Source organism: Ruditapes philippinarum, unplaced genomic scaffold, assembly GCF_026571515.1.
Source record: "Ruditapes philippinarum isolate M1 unplaced genomic scaffold, ASM2657151v2 ctg3250_1_1_1_1, whole genome shotgun sequence".
In the NCBI taxonomy this organism is placed as follows: domain Eukaryota; kingdom Metazoa; phylum Mollusca; class Bivalvia; order Venerida; family Veneridae; genus Ruditapes; species Ruditapes philippinarum.
Window position 1 is genome coordinate 57,786 of NW_026856596.1, and position 23,715 is coordinate 81,500.

Sequence of the window (23,715 nt, forward strand, 5' to 3'; positions counted from 1 at the left end):
AAGATGTAAAAGCTACTTGACATAGGTCATAGGTTATAAATAAAGAACTATTGTAAATTGATTTATTAAGAGATGAATCTACTATTTTGTTGAATTGTTTCAAATTCCTCGTCTGACCCACCAGTGTGTTTACATTCCTTTCAATAAACCCATAACACCACGTCGCATTATTCAGCAAATTAACATTCCACTTAAACCACCATAAAACCGACAGCCTTCAAACAAAATGAAATCAACTTCTAATAGAAACAATTGGGGACACCAGGGTCGGTTTTACATAATCAGGGGAGCTATTAATTTACTTAATTTTTTCGATAAGTTATAAAGGGTGCAATTTATGGTTGAATATGTTTTTATTTCATTCTGCAAAACTCTCCAATTCGTTTAATTAGTATAGCGGTTAACTAAACTACTTCTATAAATATATTTTCGGACTTTCTTAATGTAAAGGTCATATCTGTTTATAGCTTTGTTCCCGTTCTCATTTATTAATATGACATGCTGCGAATCACCGAAGGGGAGACCAATTTAGGAAGCAATAAATTAACACTGACACACCGGCTATAATTACGTCCTCTGGATAAATGTGATTAAGATTTTCAAAAACTCACGTGTATATTAGAATAATATTTTTATAGAGAACTAACTTACAGATTACACACTTGTGCTGATGGTGAATAATTTTATTTACAAATAAAACTACTTTTATTTCGTTTTAAATATGACAACAAAATCCGTTAGCACCGGCTTAAGCAGACTTCAATATGGACCTTTCCGGTTATTCGTAGTGGAACATTTAGCCACTCTGTACGTTTCCATTCATTGCTAGGTCAACAGCTCACAAACAGTATCACAAACATAACCATTTGTTCTTTCGTGCAAACCAGGTCAACCAGTGACTATGTGTTATCTCAGTGTAGCAATTGGAAAACAAGTTAGCAAATTTACATAAAACTGTAAACACTGGAAAGGTCCATTGAATCTTACGATAAAAAGTTGCATTTCACGTATGAATATATCATTTATAAGCAAAAATATATTTTGACAGTTTTCGTTCTATGTGTAAAGATCATTTACCCCTCTACACACTGAGCTTTATTTTTTTGTCTTACTTTTTTGTCTTTATCAAAGTAAAATTTGGTAAATTATTTTTTGTGCTGATATGAAAATATATTCAAAAGGTGTTTGCAATATGTGGTTCTTAATCAACAATTTTAAATATGTTTGAGAAGATATATACGTAAATGCATATGGTATTGAGAGAGATTCTAAATAAAATTAATTACGTTAAACTAAGTCATTTCACCATAATATAATAAACCGATTCTGCAATTTTCATGAAATTTTGTTGTTTTTTTAATGCTTCCGAGGGATCACTTTTTTTGACAAATATGTTATATTATCATGCTATATTATCTTCTGGAATTATTTATATAAACACCAAGAGTAAAGTAAAATAAATCCTGTTATGAATATTTAATATTTAAAGTAAAGACTACACCAAGTTCAATTTTACAATTAACTTTTAAACTCAAATGTTTACGTTTTTTCCATTTGTTTAATAATCTTGAGTTTGATGAGTTACTTACAGGTATGCCTCTATCTTGAAATTGTTTGCTTTTCAGTTGAATCATCGTTGCTTGTCTGTTGTGTGACGTGACCGGAAGTTGTTTCACTCACTGTTGTTATATCTTTGATGATGAAGAATTGAAAAAGAAATATCAACAAATTATTGAAAGGTGAAAAAGTGTCACTGTTTAATAATTATCATTATGATCATGCGGATGAGTCGCAATAATACACTCAGAAAACAATGATGTTTTATGTATTATATATATTAAAGTATATACATGCATTTTTAATTCCTATTACTCACACATATCGTGCCAATGTTGTTTATTTGTACTTTTTATTTAATACAAAATTACATATCACAGATGTATGGGGAAAATGAAATACAGATCTACAGTGACTTAATCTGTTAAATGCACTTTTAAAGAAAGACCGACATGTAATGAATGTGTTTACACCATTTCAATCTATTGAGCTACATCTATGCACGAAAATAAAACAGAAGTTAGAGTGAAAAAATAACAAGATAAAAAAGTTGCATAAGGACATAAAATAAAAATGATTAACACCTTTAACTATAAGCTTCTATAGAAGCCTGATACTTATTGAAATGAGAAATATAAAAACTGTAAAATTATTCATTTTAAATTTTAGACAGAATGATTGTACGCTTTCTGACAAATAACGAAAGAGTTGCTTATGTTTCATAATTATTAAACTTACTATCAGAACAGTTTTTGCCTGTATATCCAGGTAAACAAAGACATGTATAGTCCTCAATTCCATCAATGCATATATTTTCATTATAACATGGGGAGGGATCACAGTCGTCTGTAAATGAGAGCGGAAGACATTTAAATCAGAGTAAATACCAATACATAGCGGACATTTTAAGTTACTGAGGAATCACATTTTAAACAGACAAAAAACACATTCTTTTTTATACATGTACTTTAGAAATTTTCTTCTTAACAATTCAAAAAGATAATGTTGCAAATTACACGTAGCCGATCTGTTGCTTCATAAATCTATAAATCTCTTTAATAATAACTTTTATTTAATACATTACATTTTATTTCATGTAAGTTGGCAGACAAATATTAATGGACGCCTGAAACTAATTGTATTTCCCTCAAACTGTTGTGCCCAAACTTAGGAATGGCTTTCACCATGATGGAATTAAATAATATATGACAGGGGTGAATATAGAGGTAACTATAAAATATCTTATGGTTAATTACATATAGCTAGTGACAGTGCGAATTGTCGGGATTAATATTTTTCTTTGGCGCCCCTTAACCAATCATTATTCTATTTGTTCAGTTAGTTTTGTATTAATTCCAATCACTTTTAGCCATTGCAAATCGAAAGTAGAGTTTGTTTCTTATTTATAACCTTTTTTACCTATAGCTGCACAAGCACTTTCGGATGCATTCCAATAATTTGATCTGTTTTTCCTTCCCTTAAGACATCGAATAATTGCATTGACTTTTAAAGCGTAGCCTTTCTCACATTTATATGTTCCTTGTGTCTGATCCACAAACTCAGTAGAGCCAAACGGAGGATAAACCGGTACATCATTACACACTAAAAGCAAACAAAAATGACCATATTGAAATCGAAAACAAACAGCCGGTACATCACGCTGCAAGAAAGGAGAAACTACTAGTGTAATGTTACATACTGCAACATAAAGAAATTGCCATGTCAATATTGCATACTGATAACAAAACGAATTCGTCAATTTAGCATTACATGATGCAACAAAGACAACTCAAAACATCCTGCAAGTCAAGAGAAATAACTTTTTCAACATCACATTCTGCTAGTAAAGAGAAAATGCCATTTTAACATTATGAGCTGCAACAAAGAGAACATGCCATTTCAACATTACATACTGCAACAAGGGAAATGGACAGTATCATAATTACGTATATTTCAAAATATTAATTGCCAGTAAATCATTGCATACTGGTTACCAGTAAATTGTAAAGTACTAAATACGAAGAGATATCGCCTGTCTATCATTTACATATTACAAGTCAAGTGAAATTGTCAGGATACAATTACATATTTCAAGTCAAAAGAAATTGCCAGTACTGAAATTACATATCGCAAGCAAAGACAAATTTTCAGGGCACAAGTACATATTGCAGACCAAGAGAAATAGTTAGGACACAATAATATTACAAATTGCAAGCAAGGGGAAGGTTTCAGGACAAAATCACAAATTGCAAGTCATGAGAAACATTCAGGCAACAGTTATAAATTGCAAGCCGAAAGATATTTTCAGGACAAAATTACTAATTACAAGCCAAGAGAAATTTTTAAGACAAAATTACAAATTGCACGCCAAGAGAAATCACCTGTACATTTTTACATACTGAAAACAGAAAACAAGCCAGAGTACATCATAACATATGTAAACAAAGAAATTGTTTGTACATGATTACGTACTGAAAACACAGAGCAATGGATCTAGCAAGGACATTATAACATATGAAAACAAAGAGGTTCAGCTGGTATATGTTAACATAATGCATCAATCAAGAAATGGATTATAGGTCATTACACGCTGCAAATCAAACGTGTATCGCTTGAGTTGATTGTATAAAGATTTATTATCGCGATTTCGCGGAATGAATGACGTCATATGATGTCAGATGTAACACAAACAAACCAAATGTTGTTAATCATTCCATAATGCAAATATGGAGAATAATAGAATCTATCATTGGGTTTGATAGAGGATAGGGAAATCCCAACCCGAGGGTGATCGGTTCCATCGGGAACGAGCCTTGGCGAGTTCCCGATGGAACCGATTGCCCGAGGGTTGGGATTTCCCTATCCTCTATCAAACCCAATGGTTGATTATTTTTCTCACTCACCTGGACACACAAATATCAGTGAATCTACTTGCTACGCGCATTATGTACAACGTACCTAGTTTTGAAAAGGGGGCGGGGCTTAGGATTAAAAAGCATTATGTACGTCCGCAAAAACTTCTTCTGACCAAGATTATGTGTGAAAAATTTAATGAGAATAAATTCATATAAGATCCCTCATCAAAAAGCAAGGTTATCATGATAAAACACATCGATATTAAAAACGGAAAGTGCCATAATATTACTGTTTATATAAGGACTTCAGTCCATACTTCAATGGTTGACAAAAAAGCGTTTACCGTTTGCAAAGATTTTTCTACTTTTCGGTTATTTTGGCCGAATATTCAATTAAAATATATCAAAAAGAGATTCGTAATCAAGAAGCATCGTTATCATAACAAAAAACATGAATGTTTTTCAGGCAAAGTGTCATAATATCCGATTTTACGAAGAATTTTTCGATATTTTAAAGTGTGCTATTTTTAGTAACAGATCGTTATTGAAAAGGGCGGATCTAGGTAGAGTAGGACTCATTGCAGTGTGAAAGTTAATATCAATCTATTTTGATTCCGTAGACAATTTAATAGATTAGCTCACAAATATTTAATACATTTTGACCTTTTGACGTTTCATTTTTATTAAAATAGGAGTGAATCGCGTATTATTTAGAAGTGCTGCACGTTGAGTGTGAGATAAGCCCATGTGAGATAAGATTTTCCAACACCGCTATTTTAGTAACATTTAAGGATTTTTCTATCTGGTTAGTGAGAAAACATTATACTCATTATTGCAAAGTACAAATAAAGTAAATATATGTGGTTAATCATGAGATGCCGCATCTATGGAGAAACAGCAGTTAATTTGAAAAAAAATATATATCGTATGTATACTTCGAGGAAGAAGTGCATGCATGTGGTTAGCCAGTAGATTGTTTACCGACGAATTATTATTACACATTGCAAACTATGAGTAGTCAGGGGTCTATCGTTATATGATGCAAATAAGGAGAAATGGGTGTTGTAATTCCATAACATACTGTAAAATAGAAAAAAGTTGTTGAAAATTACATTCTAAAAGTAAGGAAAATATATCCTGTGTCATTGATTTATATGTGATAAAGAAGGGAAAAAACACTTGATATGCTATCACGTATTGAAAATGAGGAAATACATGATATCCATCAGAACGGCAAATTAAGCATATTATTTTGTTAAAAGATGACTGTGTTGAACCTTTTAAATCAGGATGAGATTCCATTTCAATTTAAAGAAAAAAAATCAATCATACCACAGGGTTCATATTTGGGCCCCCGTTGACAATCAGTAAGATCTCTTTCTATACCTCCGTAAATGATTCCTGAAAAATATTGGGCAAAATTATTGTTTCTAAACTTATAAAAATTATAATACTTATATTGATTTGAGAAAAAGTCAAACAACAATTATATATGTTTACTATTTATCACAATAATAGTTTTGCCTGATCGCCTCTCACTAGACTATTCAAAACGTTAAATATAAAGATTATTAAAATAAATTATAAACAATAATAGACTTGTTTGATTTAAACTGATTATGCAAATTAACATACCATGGAAATGAAAAAGAATACACAAAATGATATGTATCTTATCCATATCATATTATAAAACTGATATCCATGCACAAATATGAAGTAAACATACTTTAAGGAAGTAGAAATGAGATCCGGTTATGTTAATTAAAAATCGTATTTGTGTCCTCCCACTTAATTCTTGCATGATAAAACCTAAAGTATGTTTGTCATGATAAATTACAAGGAAGTGAACACTAATAGATAATCCTTTAGTGAAATCCGACAGAAGTGGACAATATATCATTATCTTGCCACTTTACAAAATTCAACTGTTTATTTAAAAACAACGAAAATCGAAATATCGAAACAAATTAAGCAAAGAATTCGTCCTAAATTGTCATATGAAGTATCACCACATACATATATATGGACTATTTCTATCTTATTATCTGTGTCATTTAATTAGCTTCACAAGCCAGATGCGAATAATTGTTATTTTCATATTTGGGATCTTGACCTCCAGAATGAGCATGGTTATACTCTGTGTCAGTGTCTTCGCCGCTTTGGACTCTATTTCTTTGTCAGTTTCACAGTGTTCAACTTGTTGTATGTCTCGAAATTATCCTTCCAGCTCATTTCAGGTTTATTTGACGCATCAACTGCGTTTGTATGTGCGTATGTTTTATCGAAATGTATGCTATTTGCTCCCCTTCCAATATCTATATGAGAGTAGTTCGTATCATTCGTATCAACGAAGTCCCTATCTGATAATACGATTTGTTTCTGTCAGTTTTATCATCATTTGTTTCCTTTATTTCTTGATAATCATGTCCCCTGGAATTGTCAGTATTCATGTTATCTTAAGATATTTCTGCATACTCATTAACTTCAGACTGGCGTATATCATCCATGGACCTATGTCGATCTATACCGCTTGCTTTGTACGTCTTACTTTTAATCAATGTACCCGGGTCTCGTTTCCTAAGTGTGCGCAGCGTACAAGAGAGATTACATTTGTTATGTCTGTAATATAAACAACCTGGAACAGATGTTATAATATAGTTGATTACAGGAATTATTCCAATGCGTAAAATAGATATCCCATCAATAACAACTATTTAGTCGAATTGCTGCAGGTGTGATAATATCAAATAATTTGTGTTTAATATTTAATAATCTTTAGAAGTATGTAAAGTTTCATATTTATATTCTATTCTATTTGATATGAACCTCTTATGTAACACTTACCGCCACCAAAGAAATAAAAGCAGCACCATCAAAACAACAAGACAAGAGGCAACTAGAGCGGCAATGTATACAGCGTTTACCTCTGGAAAAGTAATTCAGTTAATTTTAATCAAGGTATTTTTAGATTAATACCACATATAGTGCATTTCGTATACGAATATTGTGGATATTCTATTCAAACATTGGGTGCATTTCCTTTATGAGTCTTTGATGTAGCACTATGCCAAATATTGTTTGACACCTCCGTCTTCCTAAAGAAAGCGCTATAGATAATATCAGGTCAAAGTGAATATGATTGATCTCTTACCATAATTCTTTGTAGGTAAATTGATTTTTGTTTTATGAAATATTTTTGGGGGTGGGGGAGGGGGTTGGTTACGTTGCACCAACATAGTAATTTCGCCTCACTAGCGACCCCTAATCCAATACTATCCCTGTTTAGCTAAGCAGGAGAATATTTGCAATCAAAATCATTAGTAATTCTTGAATGTATCTAAATATAAAACTATAAATTTGATTATGATGAAGTTAGATTGTATGAAAACAAAGCTTACTTTTGACTATGTTTTATATCGGGTATTATAACTGCATTGTGCACAGAAAGATAATTACCAGAATATCAAATAAATGTATGAATGTCATTATAAAAATGCCAAGTAAATCTTCAAAACGTTTAAAATGTAATTATCCGATTACATGTTCTGAAAAATGACTATGTTGTGTTTTTGTTGTTGTTTTTTGTGCTTTTTTTTGTATATCTTTTTTTGTGATTTTTTATTCAGTATGGGTCATATAGCGACTTTCCAGTTTTACTGGTGGTAGAATACCTCAAGTGCCCTTTTATGCATTATTTCAGCAGAAACCACTGGTGTTTCGCAAGTTGGATTATCTAAAGTGTCAGTTTGGATTTAACCTCACTGGAGTGAGGGCCGAGTGGTTTGAAGTCAACGACATAAACCACTCGGCCACGAACACACGAAAAAATGACTTACGAAAGCGTTTTAAACAAATGAATATTCCTAATATAATATATTACATGATATGACTAAAACCCATAATCTAGAAATAGAACTGAATGACCATTCACTTTTGAAAGTGTTTGTCTTTCCGAAAAGTTATAGCTGTTATTATTTGTATTAAAATACTAGAACTCTTTTTATATCTTCATCCTAAAGTATCATTTATGCATCTAAACGGGGATCGTGAAAGTTTTAATCATATATGTACCATTTAGTATCAATAGTATCATCAATACAAAGACTTGATTTTTGCATAAAAACATACCCGATATTTTCTGTGGAATTTGCGGAGCAGTCATTGTAAAAAAGAGAAAAAAAAACCATAAAGAAACACGTCAAAATTGAAAATGTTGCAGACTCGGTTTGATTGAGCCTGTTCATTACCGCCCCCCTAGCACCGGCTTAAGCATACTTCAATATTAAATCGTACAATAAAAGGTTGCATTTAACATATTAATATATCATTAATAACGAATAAGTATTTTGACAGTTTTCGTTTTATGTGTAAAGATCATTTACCTCTCTACACACTGAGCATTATTATTTTGTCTAACTTCTTTGTATTTATCAAACTAAAATTTGGTAAATTATATTTTGTGCCTACATGGAAAGATATTCAAGCGGTGTTTGCAGTATGTGATTCTTAATCAACAATTAATAATTTGAATTTTGAATATGTTTGAGATGATATATAGTTACGTAAATGCATATAGTATTGAGGGAGATTCTAAATAAAATTAATTACGTTAAATTAAGCCATTTCACAATAATATCATCAACCGATTCTGCAATTTTCATGTAATTTTGCTGTTTGTAATTATTCCGAGGGGTCACTTTTTGACAAATAGTTTATATTATCATGCTATAATATCTTATAATGACTAGCCGTTACCACCAGTATAAATCGAAGCTAGTCTTCATCCCTCAGACTCTATACATAATTATGTATATTTTGATACTAAATTCCTTTAAGATTTAAATTGACGGTTCCAAACTTAAATCGAGGCAAATCAATCACACAAATTCAGCAAATTCAGGATTAAATACAAAATGTAACTCTATCAATAGCTCTTTCTGTTGTCATAATCGCAGTCATAGGCGGGACTACTTTCCGTTGTAGAAGGGTTTACGACAGAGTATTCTAAAACAATGCACAAATATAAAACATAATGTTCATTTACTATATTCATCATGTAAAATATCGTCACGATAAACAATATATTGTTGGAAGTGGTTCAACGTTTAATTATAATTCTGTTACATATTAAAAAGATTTTAAACATACAAAATCGGTGCGCTATAACCATTTAAGGTAAATCAAAAATTTTGTTGATTAAATCGTGTCAGAAAACTTGTGTTTTTTTCTTCAAAAAGCAGACCACTATTGCTTTATTTATTATACAAAATGAGAGGAGCGATTGGATAGTGAGTAATGTGGTTGCATGATATCCCAGAATTTGTGGATTCGAGCCCTACCGCGGTTTCTTTTAGTGTTGTTGGTTTTTGTTTTTTGTTTTTTTTTGTTTTTCTGAGACAGAGCGTACCTGTTGACGAAACTGAAGGCAGTGTTTCAGAAGAAACTGTAGTCGATGACGTTATATTTGAAGTGCATTCCTTTTCTGAAAAAATATGAAAAAAGGCAAAACGTGTTATTGTCGAAACACACAGACACACATGCACGCACGCACGCACACACACACACACACACATGGACGCACAGCCGCACGTACGAACAGATACATAGCAATGAAAAATGGTGATCGTATCTGAACGACTTATTTGGCCGAGCATAGGCCCTCGTTTTGTACGAGAACATAGAAAAAAGCAATCATTATCAGACATATTATATATCGTACAAATAATTTCTTCAACTTTTTATTTATTTTCTTTATCATACTTTTGTTGCTTTAGCATTTTTGCAATAAGTATAGCAAAAGCTTTTTAGTATTTTTAATCGAAGTCAAAATATCGCTTTAAATTCTTTATACTTTGCTATTTTCTTGACAAATTATTTCACTTCAAGCGCTACTTTATCCAAGTGTTACAAATGCAATATTCTTCTTATTCCATTATTATAACATTCTTAAACACATGTTTGCTATTTCGTAAGAAGGATATATGTTCCTGTCGCAGATGCTTTTATTTTTATTTACATCTTTAGAGTGTAATGATTGCAAATAGGGAAGTTTTTACAGCATAAAATGATAACAATAGTACTCCATAATTATTATACATGCAATCAAAGTTGTATCTAGATAATAATTATTGAAGATATAGCGATGCCCCAAATCAGACCGGTTTTCTGAACCCACTCACTAATCTATAACAAGACACTTAAACTGAATACATGTACAGAATTCATTTCCTTCTCGTAAATTATGAACATTTACCATTTGTATATACATGTATGTATTGTAAGATAAAATCGTACTTCCTGCAGCTCTCTGTTTTCACTCCTTAACCTTTCCTATTTTGCCTTTTTTGCCTGAAAATAATATTATTTGAATGAGCTGATGTATTGTACATTAAACCAAAATTCTAATTAATCACGTTATTCAAAGTTTACTGTAGCCAGTTACTTTATTTCCGCTGAATCGAAATAAGACGAATTTCCATTCACATAAAGAAATTTAAAATAATATTTATAAACAGGTAAACTACTGCACAGCAGTCACTTCAATTTCGGAATTGTAAAAGAAATAAACATTATATAAAGTGCTGTTGGCTTAACAGAATTCTTTAACTATGAATATTTCCATATTTTTAGAGTTTTAGAAAGGCAAACTATGTGTTATATGTCCTATCTTGAATTGAGATGGCCTCGAGTATTAAAATTCAGTTTTAAGATAAAATAAATAGCTTTCCTCAAAAGAATAATATGGAATTCAAATAAAAATAAAATTTTAAGGACTGAAATAAACATACATGTACGTTCCTATGTTTACGACATATAAATTAGATATGACATCAAACATTGATAAACGCATATTTAGCGCTAAAATTACTTTTGACCATAACTTGTTAATTCTGTGTGGTCAATTTGTACAATTATTTTTATCGAATAATATAAGTTATTTATAGAACTTTATATCGGATACCGTCCCTGAAAGCGAAAAAAGATGCATTTACAGCATGCTATTCTTAAAAACATCAATAAAAGTTATGACGGTAAACTTATACATTTCACCAATAAACAATAGATAAACCTCAACATCTATAGATGCATAATGTCGTTTATCGTTCATAATTGTTATAGGCTAGAATTATGACGGTTATTTAGGTCTTTAGAAACTAAGATTAACGCATCCCGTGATATAACTAGTGGTATACACGATAAAGCAATTGGTTAATATACATTGTATCAAACCGCAGAAAAGCTATATCGATCGAGGTCCTGTGGAGGAATCTCGGTTGTTATATCTTTTCTCAGGTCCGAAATATTCTATATTGGCCGAAAACGGAGTTTCTAATTTTAAAATAATTAATTGTTTGATGATATAATGGATAAATTAATAAATGAAAAGTTATCTAATTATACATCAATTTATAAATTTAAGACAATACTTACATCCACCATAAGATAACAACTCCTAATAACAATGCAATAACACATACAACGACTGGAACAACAATATATGCAGCGTTTATATCTGAAAATAAATGTGCTTAAGCAAATTCATGTTTTAACGTCCAAATGTAGGAAAATAAAATATCTAAAAGGAAATATCATTTTCACGGCAGTTGAAATTAACTTCAAGAGAGAGTATCGAAACAATTACCGTTTTCATTTGTTTGGGTCGTTAGACCAAACAAATAATGATAGCAAAATTTCAGACTCTGATGCTGTTAATTGCAAATGCCGAAAGTAGTCCGCTCTTTTGAAGCGGTTATTTCCCTTTTTATGTACACTAACGCCGAAAAATTCAGGGCATATCACTGCGTAAAGATTGTCAAATGACAGGCGCATTAATTTTCAAGCAAAATAATTCCTGAATGGTTGAAGATTTCTAATATTTTTTTATTCTTTATAGATATACATGCTTATAGTAAGCTCCATGATTATGTACATCTGTGTTAAACAACAGGTTTAGCGTCTAAATAATAAGTTACAAACCCTAAATTAGAATAATATGGTTTTCTTCAGGCCGTTAACATATAACTTCACCGTTCCCGAGGGGTTTGCACGCTCGCTTAGGAATCGAGAGGTCTGGAGTTCAAATCCAAGTTAAGGCAATTCATGTTTGCTTGAACAATGTTATATTATGTTTTGATTGATAACTTCCTATAAAGAAAAAAGTCCTAGAAAAAAAGATAAAATTATAAGTATTTTTTAAAGACCAAAAGGCGATTACATGTATAATATATCTCTTTCATATAAGTTCTGTCATAAAATATGTTATCACATAAACCGCGGCGCAGGAGTGTAATAAAGCCATGTAATAAAAACGATAGTACACTAGTGTAATAACACTTTGACGTGACGTCATTTGCGCTATATATAAACATAGCGTTAAAATATGATAAACAAGATCGACAAGGAAAGGCGGCATTCAATGAACGCAGTCCCACCCGACCCAGCAACAAGCGCCAGCGGCAAGGAGCCCAGGATGACCCCAAAGAAAAACAGGACAGGGCACAAGGCAGAGTACGGGCAGGCAAACCACTTCATCAGAATACATAATTAGTAACTTATAAGGAAATAAAACAAAACAAATAAATGATTTAATATAAGGCCCATAATGTCAAAAAAAGGCACAGGGGAAGGGGATATGAGACACGGGGAAGGGGGGGAATAAAATGAATAAAAACTAGGGACAAAGGGAAGATACTTACCGTAGACGAGAAACAACAAGAGACACGAGCAAAAGTGTTAACTCGCGCTAATGTTAGCGTTACACTATGGGCGCGTCATTGAAAAATTACTCTTTTTAACAGTTTACCGTTCTATTTTATTAATGTGATAAATAGAATATCATATTCGTGTAGATTCAATACTAAATTTACTGACCTCGTTGAATAAAACAATATTATGCACGTCTCGTTTTGTATCTCTGTTCCCCCCTTTCACCTATAATTCTGTTCACCACCGCCCTTACTACAATATCCTTGCTGACCTTGTATTACTCCCTCGCGCTCTCTGCGTATCCGTTCACCGCGCCTACTTCTACTCCTCCAGTTGATTCTTTCCACCCTATGCTCCTTGACGTTTTCTAGCTTCCGTTCATCCCGATCTCCTCTCCTGCTCCTACCTGTTCTGTCGCCCTGTCCTCCTCTCCAATCCAGACTCTTGCTGCTTCCTATCCTATCATCTACTGCTTCGTTCTTGCTCCTGCTTCTGCCCCTATCTCTCCCCTCATTACCCTCTCCTGTAATCTTGCTCCGCACTCCCTCTCTAGCCATTCCATCACCTGAATGCTCTGCACCTCCTCTGCACCTACATTTTCCCAAACTGTTACTAAAAACCTCCATTTTTTCAGCAACTCCCTTTAGTGTGTCTGTCAATCCCCTCACCATATCCTCCACTCTGTCTACTGACCTATTCATCAGATCCGAGCTCTTCTTCACCAGTGTCGCAAGTGTAGTCCTAAGATTCTGTGAATGTACAAGGAAACATGCACTGGCTGCAGCTATATAGTACACGTTCAAACTGGATGTGATGCTTGTAGATATGGGACTCAATGCGACCTCTCTCTACGATACAGTCAGGACGCCCAAGCCTAGGACAATGGAGACATCTGTAGGCCCGTCCTCTCTTCTTAGCTGCCAGAACCATACAATCTGTCATCTGAAAATAAATAAAATAGATTAATACAAATCCCATGCGGATTTACTATAATGCTCGAATATCTTCTTCAGCATTGTCGGTCACACTGTCGAATTGCCCCATGGACGACAAACTTACGCGGTTCCATAGCTGATTCAAAATTATTACGTTATCGCATTACCACGACTTGAAATAAAAATATAACACAGGTAGCCGCCGACTGGGCGAAAGTCTTCACTGGTCCAATACTATATCAAGCACTTTATCCTAGATCTGTTTTCACCATCTGTTGGTACTCCCTTAAAACTGCTGAGACCTAGTGTAACGCCTAGTTTAATACAAAAGACATAAAAACACAACAAAAGTACAAATATCTTTATTATACATATAAATCTGTACACGTATTGTATGTATATATGTAAATGTTTTCAGATTAATATTTTTTAAGTTTCTTCTGTAGTTTTACTGTCCAATTTGGGTTGTTTTTTCTCTCATATGGCTTCATCTTGTCATGATTTACTACCCTCTTGTAGCCATCCTGGTCCATCTGGTAGGCATCAGGTCACTATGAAAGGTCCCTTGTAGTTCCACCCTAACTTTGGCGCCGACCCTGCTTTCCTTAACTCCTGTAGAATCCAAACAAGGTCGCCTTCCTTATATTTGTTGATCATGTCCCTTGCATCGTAGATCTCCTTGCTTCGCTCAGCGGCCCTTCTAAGGTGCCTCCGTGCTAATGCATGTGCCTGTTGTAAATTTTCCCTCAGCTTATCAACATAAGCTCCATATGATGTTATGGACTCGTTGTCACCTTGTATTCTGCTGCTGAACACCAATTCAGATGGTAGCTTTACCTCATGGCCTAACGCCAACAAATTGGGGGTCATCTTGGTTGCCTCATGGGGCGTAGCCCTATACGCTCAAGCAATGCATCCTAAATGCAGGTCCCATTCAGTGTGATCACTTATATAAGCTTTGAGCATTTTGATAAGGGAACGGTTCCATCTTTCGACTTGTCCATTACACTTAGGATTTCTTGATGTCGTCCTGGGGTGAGTAACCAGAAGCATTCGTTAGAGTTACGATCATCGTTAAGCCTTGGTTAAGCTCTAGTTAGTAATTTACCCTCTAACCCAAAGCGTTCGTTATACCAAAAATTGTAACGAAACTGTCGTTAAATAACGAATACCTCGGAGTACACGTTAGACCTTCGTTGAAGGAAAAACAACGGGTGAAGCTCTTTCAAGAAACTTTTTATGACTATATATTATTTCTTATAGCGTATTTCTTTCTATTTTCCTGATAATAAGTTTTTGTTATGGTGTTACACTCTGTATATGTCTTAATGTGTAAAGTTATTATTATTTAATTATTTATTTATTTATTATTATTATTACTATTATAAGAGGATATTTTTTCGTTTGAGTGAAATATGGAATATATTTTCACGAAACATGATAAAATGCCACATATTTTCACGAGCCGGCACGGCGAGTGAAAATATGTGGCATTTTATCATGTTGAGTGGAAATATATTCCACATTTCACGAAAAACGAAAAATAACCTTTTTATTTAATTTCATTAAAAGAAAAATGCTTATGAATCCCCTTGCTTGCTACGCAACTGCAATTGTACAGCGCGCAGTAATATATTGATTATTAATAGAGTCGTGACGCGGTTCAATACACAATTTATAGCCGCCATCTTGGGAAATGCTGGTTGATCCAAGGATATTCAAAAGAGTGGTTTAATAAATAACTAAGTCGAAATGTAAGTAATAATGTTTGTTTGTATGATTTTATTTATCTTAAATTTTAGTCACATGGCCGACATCGCGGCCAATTTCGAACTCTTCAGTTGAAAACACTAATAAAATTTCTTTCTTAACAATGAATCACAAACAATGTTTTATTTTTATTTTTTCCACTTCAATCACTCATTCACTGTCTGAGTTGCTTAAACGACGAATACGTTTCCAACGCCTTGGACCAACATCTGGGGATCTGTCCGAAAAATCGCTCGCTGGTACTTGTTGACAAATATTTGATAAGGCAGTCTGATTATGGCTTTGGGAATTATGCAGTCGAAATGTTACAGGGCCATTGAAAGTGTTACCTGTAATCAAATGGGGATGGCCATAGTGATATTGAAGACCTGTTGTCATGTGGCGAAAGTGAGATTGGTGTGGGGGCATGATTTGATGGTTTTGATATTGATCAGGGGATATTACTTGTTCATGGTGGTAATAAGGGGTGACAGGCAGACGAGGTTGAGTGATTGAGGGTTGGTTTTGTTGATAATGAAATGGTGCAGCAGCATTAACATGTGCAGGCACTTGAGCATAGTGAAATGGCATTGTTGTTGCAAAATTTGGTTGAACAGGTTGAAAACTGGGCGTTTCTGACACTTTTGGATGTGGAGGTGCTTGTGCTTTATCATTATCATTTATTTTATCTGACCCTGTCTTACTTCCATGAACAATTGCATGTGAATAAAGTTTGGACTGTTCCATGTTCATTTCAGCATAATTATTCAAAGAATTTATGCTTTTATGACCAGATATTTGGATTTGATGTTGTGGGGGAATGTTCTGGTCATTCATGTTTTGTAGAAGACGTTTTCTTGCGCTTAAAAAAAAAAGATTTTGCATTGTCATTTTAAGTCAAATTTATCATTTGAAGACAACTATATATAAAGGATATTGAATGAGTGTAAGTGCAATACTGAATTTATTGCACAAGTTAAAAAAAATATTATGCGAGCCTCTGGCGAGCGTAATATTATTTTATTCAACGAGTGCAATAAATTCAGTAATGAACTTACACGAATTTAATATTCTATTTATCACATACCAAAAATAAAGACCGTTAAAGGTGAAATAAGAGTCATATTTCATTGACGCGCCTATAGTATAATGCTAACATTTAGCGCGTCTTTACACTATGTTTGTATAAGGCAAATGACATCACATCAAAATATATGCATGGCTGTGCAATACCATATTTACGAAGTCGCAAAATTGGCACGGGTGTGTGATAAATATATGAATGTCATTGAACTCAAATAACAGCATTTCTTTAGTATTAAAGTATATAATAACACTTATTTTTCTATATTTGCAGGAGCTTAAACAGTTTAGGCAATTTTGTCATATATTATTTTTGCAACAGCAGTGTGAAGATATTATTAACTCAAACCATGCAAAATTTGCATTGTTTACATCTAGTGCTTTAGCTTAAAATTGTTCATCAACTCGATTAGTGCCACAAGAACAAGACGTAATATTGATGTTAAAATGATAACAATATGTGATACAAAAAATCATCTTGTGAAAGTTAGAGTTTATATTCAAATGCAGTGAAATTGTGTCAAAGTGTAAAAATTCATGGAATACGAAAAAGAGGGATTTGTAATTCAACAACAATGACACATGTTTATATGGCAAAAGAACATGGATGTACAGACACTTAGAAGGCTTGTGATACATGTAAGTTATAGATTTTTTATGATATGTAATAGTTTTAATTTTGATTGTTGTTGGAATTTATTCATACCTGTATGGTTTGATTTTGGGTGCTTCAATACCTGCGCCAGTTTTCATTTGCTTCATGATATTGTAAATTTTGTAAATTCCCATTGCAACTCTCTTGTACCATGCTTGACCCTCGTTTGGTCTCTCATTTGCCACTGTCAAGAAGAATGGGGCCTCTGGATCAAGCATTTCTTTAGGCCTCTTTGATTGATACAATTTGTATAATGTGATAGGGCACTTTTCAGGGGTTTCTGGTATAGGCCAAGCCTTTGGTTTAGATGATCTGCAAATGAAACCAAAATTTTCAATTTTATATTTAATGCAGTAATTTTATTAAACGATTGTTACTTATAACCTAAAAAAGGGAGACATTTCAATATTTTATTTTTATATTTTAAAATTTAATGTTATTTTTACCATACTTAAAAATTGAATATTTATTTATTTCATATTTTTTTACATGTGTTATTTGATTTTCTATGCCAGGTAGCTTAATTGGTTAGAGCATCCCAAATTTAGTTTCTATTCAGATTTGGGAAGGTTTCAGGTTCAACTCCTGATCTGGCTGAATTTTAAATGCACTATTTATTTTTTATTTAATAGATTATCAGAATTTAGTTTAAATATTTCATTAAAAAAATGAAAAGATTCTATTCTTGTAGTTATCATAATAAATTTATAAGATTTATACATTTTTACAGATATATAGTTTTAAAAGGTGTAGTAGCCTACCTGATATTCCTAGGTTCAGCACCACTTCTAGTTTTGGTTTGGCGCTCAGTGTCATAAATCAGGTACTCTCCGTGGGCTGTATCTGATCTTAATTTAATGTCTCCCCATTTCAGCGTTGAAGCTTCTTTTCCCGTGCGCATACCGAAATTTGATGTCCAAACAAGCCACATGGAATTTAGTAAAGAGCGTGGGTTTCTTGTCCCAAGTGTTTGATTTTCTATCATTTTTTGCAGGTGGTGGTCTTCTAGGCATTCAGCAGCATGAGGCTTGTTTCCCTTGCCCAAGGATTAAAGCTTCATTTATTTATTTCTGAGGCATTCTCTTGTGTTAATAAATTTTTTGGAGTCACCTTTATACCAACCGGATATTTTTTTTATTTTAAATGCCTTTCTAGGCTACCAATAAAGGCATCCAATGACCCTGGTTCATACTCTTCCCAATTTTTTTTCTTTGCTGATAAAATGAACCGTTGCATGTATGTGTCCAGTTGGTCCGGGGGGATAAAGTCAACAAGGCGTGTTTCGTTTTCCATTGTGCTAAGGTATTCATAGATGAATTTTAAGTCAGATGAAGTTTTTTTCTTTGTGTTTTCATTTTCAGTTTTTTGAAAAAAGTCAATGACATCATTTTGAGTGATTTTCTTAAACCGTGTTGGCTCTGATTTTGATGTTGTTGATTTTACAGGTGATATATTATGCGACGATTGAGAAGGAATAAGTTCAAAATCAGGAATATCTTTATCATGATCATTACCTGTAGCATTTTCAAAAGCTTTTTCAATTTCTGACTCAGTCATATTATCAATAATTGGATTTAATGAATAATTAGTTATATTTAAATCCATTTCTTGTTGTGCTTCCATATTTTTGCACAAGACAAAAATTAGTTGTTGTGGGATAGAAGTTAAAATAAAAATTCAACTCATTTTTAATTATTTATTTTTATTTTTATTCTTTTTATTTATTTAAATTATTTTATTTATTTATAATCATTATTTTTCAATATAGAAATTTTATTATAATTTATTGATAAAGAAGTGAATAACTGAAATACTGAATGTCAGATGTGATATTAAGAAAGTAGTCCCTAAAAAATAAATATGAAATTTGACTCCGCCCACTTTCATATTTTTTATTTCATATTTATTTTTAAAAAATATGAAATATATTTGACTGATATAGCACCATATTTCATGGGTAAAATTAAATAATTATTATTATTATTATTATTACTGCATTATTATTATTATTATTATTATTATTACTGCATTCATTTTCCAAATAATACGTTAAAGTGACATTATGCCCATCCAATGGTATGTAGTGAGAGAACGGATGAAGATCAAAATAAGTTTTCATTTTTTTATAATTCCTTTTAATTTTATAATTTAGTTCACATAAACAATAAATAACTCACAGATCCAAACGAAATTTCTGTAAATATCCATTAGAATTTACCTTTAACGCTAAGTTTAACAATAATTATAAATGGCACATACCGTACTTATAAAACTTGAGTGAGCATTTCTTTCGTAAATGATTTTTAGAATAATTCCAAATATCTTTATACAAATGATGTTGTTTTTTCATTCGCAATTAATGGCCGCCATGCTGCTAGAGTATTTAGATAGCTGACATACTTTGGACTCTCAAATATGCTTCTAAGGAGGTTGATTTATTTCATTAATACACGCCTTAGCTATCTTATGTGATAGTATTTTTTTCTTATCTGTGTCATTTCCTCATATTTCCTTATTTCTAGAAACAAGCTAACACTATTTGTATTGCATGTTTAACAACACATTACATTCTTTCATGTATGGAATCAAATAGATATAATATTACATAAAAGTTTCAGGTTTTTAATGCTTATACTAGTTCTATATACAAAGTGAAATTAAGGAAGTCAGTATAAACACATTCATGTACAATGAAAGAGCGTAACACAGTATATGGATAAATTTATAATGAAATTCATCGGAGTATATTAATAAAACCATTATATACGTTTCATATGGTTTAAATGATGGTTTACCTCTATTTTCATGAAAAGTAGAGTTTATTAATCGAAACTTGCTTTGTTTCCCAATGTATTTTTTCAATATGAAGATTTATTAACTATTTTCACCTGTGTGTAACAAAGGTTATATTAAGAACGTTTTACAGAAAAAGCAATTCATTTAGCGTCAATATTTTTGAAAGAGTTCTTCGCAAGCATCGATTAAGATATTAGCGAAGATGTTATTGCCAATAATCAAAAAGTTTTAAACTATTTTATTAACTTATTCTTAAAACAAATATTTCACATTTATTAAAAAAAATTGATAATTTGCCTTTAAAGGGAAATATAATTAACAATTGCTCTTAAATTGTGTATAAATCTTTATTTATGTACATTTCATCACAAAAAATATCAAATCATATATTTATATATTATTTATTTAGCAGATAAGAGATTATTTCACTTTTTTCTATCATTGTATATTTATCTTGAAAAGTATCCAAGTGTTATTGTTTTTTTATTTACTTTGCACTTTAAGATTTAGTCCTAAATAGTGTACTCCTCTTTTTCATCACACACATATAACCTGTCAAGACCGAAATATTCTGCATCTTAAAGATGAGGCAATGAACTTATATCTAGTCTCTCCTTTTGTATTTTGTTGCAAATCCAAAATGTTCAGTTGTTTCCTGTCTATATATTTTGCTAGAACATTGTATAATGTTCAACTTTATTGTATTGTATTGCATTGTATTGATAAATTTAATTTATCTATACATCTGTATTAAAGAACATACAAATTCCATTAAACATTTTTTATGTATATTGCAGATATTTTCTGATGATATATCTGTGATATAAACATGTATTTTTAATTGCGTTTTAAACAGTTTATCATCAACATTATAATATCAATTTTTTTTATTTGAAATAACGTTCTAGTATAATTACCCGTGCTCGTACTATAAATGACGTCATTAAAATGTAACGTGACATTGTCTTCAAAGTTTATTTTAATTCACTTAAAATTTGTATTTAAATTGTATTGTTAATGCATTTCTATCAATGTTTATCACACTTAGTATGATGATGTACTATGTACATATCAAAATAAAAAAATGTTCTGTTCTGTTCTATTCTGTACTATATACATACATGCATACAAACAAACAAACAAACATACAAACAAACAAAAAGATTTATAAAGAGTGTCAACTGTTTCTTTGAAGCAGTTGTACGTTCACAGATATATGGTTGTTCATTTGTACAAACATTTTTAAACAATTTATAGACAATTATTTGCACGTGCAATGTAATCTATGCAGGAAAAGCTAATAACAGGTGGTGCCAAAATGCTGTGCATACCCTTAACGATTACACAACGATTTCGTTAATGAATTTTACTAACGACTGATTAGCGATATGGTAACGATGCTTTCTGGTTATGCAACAAAAACAATCGTAAAAATAACTAACGTGTTCGTTACGCGATCGCTTACGCTTTCGTTAGCGTGATTTTAACGAAAGCTTCTGGTTACTCACCCCTGGTCTTCTTTACCTCCACTTTCGACACATCTCCTGAAAAACCTTGCTCACGAAATTCCTCCCCTGATCAGTATGAATGGTCATTGGACATACCCACCTGGGTATGAACTCAAACAAAACGTACCTAGCGCATGCCTCAGCTGTTTGGTCTGGCAAAGCTACCACTTCGACGTACTTCGAGAACTGGTCGGTAAATACCAAGGCATAGCGGTTCCCTCGAGGTGTGCATGGGAGTGGTCCTATGTAGTCCATTGCCAAAACGTCCCAAGGTGCTCCAGTCCTAATGGTTCCAAGTGGACCTCTTGGAGTCTTCATGGGCTTCTTGTCTGCAGCACATATGTCGCATCTTTTGATATATATTGAAATGTCTGCCTTCATTTGGTACCAGAAATACCTTTGGGCCAGCTTTTCTTTAGTCTTTTTGACTCCCATGTGACCGGCCATCGGTGCATCATGCATTTGGAAGAGCACATGCTTCCTTAATTTTTGTGGTACTATTATCTGGTATTGCTGTCCTGTACCATCTTGCTTCTTGAAGATTTTTATCAACACTCCGTCAGTGACCTCTAATGCCTCCCACAACAAGAAATAATGCCTACTTGCTGGACTCCATGCAGCGATGTCTCGGTCTGATGGCCTTTTACCCTCAGACTTTGCCTCTAGCACCACCTTGACATCTGGATCGTCCTCCTGACTCTTCTTAATTTCCGCCACGGTATATCCTGACAGAATTCCCTGCAGGCATTGTTCAGGCAGCTTTTCTCTGTTAGTCGTGGGTGTTACTATTGTTACTATTACTGTCCTCACTGCTTTTGTTTCTTCAGTGATTTCCTTCTCATTACGCAAGATCAGGCTGGGCCATCACTATTCCTGCATATGAACCATCCCACATCATGCTTTCTGCCCTCTTTTGGCACTTCATACATGGCCCACATTTCAGCGGTTCCATCATGTCGACATATGCACATTGGCAGTCTTTTTGGCGTTTCACATCTCGAGAGTGCATCAAAATGGCCTTGTTTGTGCCCTGGTCGGTATTCAATCCAAATCATAATTTTAACCACCTTGCTGTTTTTCCGCGTGGTTCCTTCAACTTAAAAAGATAAACCAGCGCCCTGTGGTCTGTTCGAACCCGGAACCTTCCATTGTAATCCATGCAAAGCTATTTCCATTGTCCTCTGGAACGTACTGGCCGCATTGTTCAGGCCAAATGGCATTCTAATTATTTCATATTGCCCGAATTTGCACACAAATGCGGTCTTTTGGACATCTTCCTCTTTCATCGGGATCTGAAAATAACCGATAGTCAAGTCAAAGGTGCTGAGTAGTGTCGATCCTGCCACAAAGTCCAGGCAGTCCTGTACACGAGGCATCGGAAATCCGTCTGGTTTAACCGAATTAAGTTCAACTTTCGGAAGACGACACATGGTCTAACTGACCCGTTTTTCTTGCGAACAAGCACAAGTGGAGATGCCCATGGAAATGTGCTCTCCCTTATCAACCCCTTTGCTTTCAGGTCTTCTATTGCTGCCTTTTCTTCATCTGCGAATGCTAATGGCACTTTCCTTGTCTTTGTCACCGCCCATTGTTTTCTCGTTTAGGGCACACCCTTTTTATTACTTGGGCGGATGTTTCTAAATTTTACTATTTCATGTTTTAATGTTGAATTCTGCTTAAGCCGGTGCTAGGGGGCGTGGACGGTAACTTACACTTTCCAGTACCGTCCATGAACAGGCTCAATCAAACCGAGCCTGCAACATTTTCAATTTTGCCGTGTTGGTCTTCTTTAGGGATTCTGTTTTTATCTATTTTGCTTGATTGGGCGTGCATTGCCGGCATTGATGCCATGTTCTGCTAATTCAGTA

General features: G+C 33.1%; 1 protein-coding gene and 1 long non-coding RNA gene across 2 annotated transcripts; both read right to left on the reverse strand.

The window, feature by feature from the left end:
• Nucleotides 1-1,566: 1,566 nt before the first annotated feature.
• Nucleotides 1,567-6,399, reverse strand: LOC132747079 (fibulin-7-like). The gene is made up of 5 exons (XM_060736388.1): nt 6,048-6,399; nt 5,745-5,813; nt 2,977-3,159; nt 2,296-2,403; nt 1,567-1,691 (listed from the first exon to the last, which is right to left on the reverse strand). The coding sequence occupies exons 1-5, from the start codon at nt 6,091-6,093 to the stop codon at nt 1,600-1,602; spliced, it is 498 nt and encodes a 165-aa protein (XP_060592371.1). The 5' UTR covers nt 6,094-6,399; the 3' UTR covers nt 1,567-1,599.
• Nucleotides 6,400-6,566: 167 nt separating this feature from the next.
• Nucleotides 6,567-9,879, reverse strand: LOC132747080 (uncharacterized). Its single transcript, XR_009628078.1, has 3 exons — nt 9,823-9,879; nt 7,260-7,341; nt 6,567-7,034 (listed from the first exon to the last, which is right to left on the reverse strand). It is a non-coding gene; the product is annotated as an uncharacterized LOC132747080 (long non-coding RNA).
• Nucleotides 9,880-23,715: the final 13,836 nt, after the last annotated feature.

Bases quoted from the DNA above. Each gene is read 5' to 3' on its own strand.
- LOC132747079 (XM_060736388.1), bottom strand. From the start codon at position 6,093: ATGGATAAGATACATATCATTTTGTGTATTCTTTTTCATTTCCATG. The intron at 5,814-6,047 runs GTATGTTAATTT...AATATTTTTCAG, and splicing joins TATTCTTTTTCATTTCCATG to GAATCATTTACGGAGGTATA. The intron at 1,692-2,295 runs GTAAGTTTAATA...TCATCATCAAAG, and splicing joins AGGCAAAAACTGTTCTGATA to ATATAACAACAGTGAGTGAA.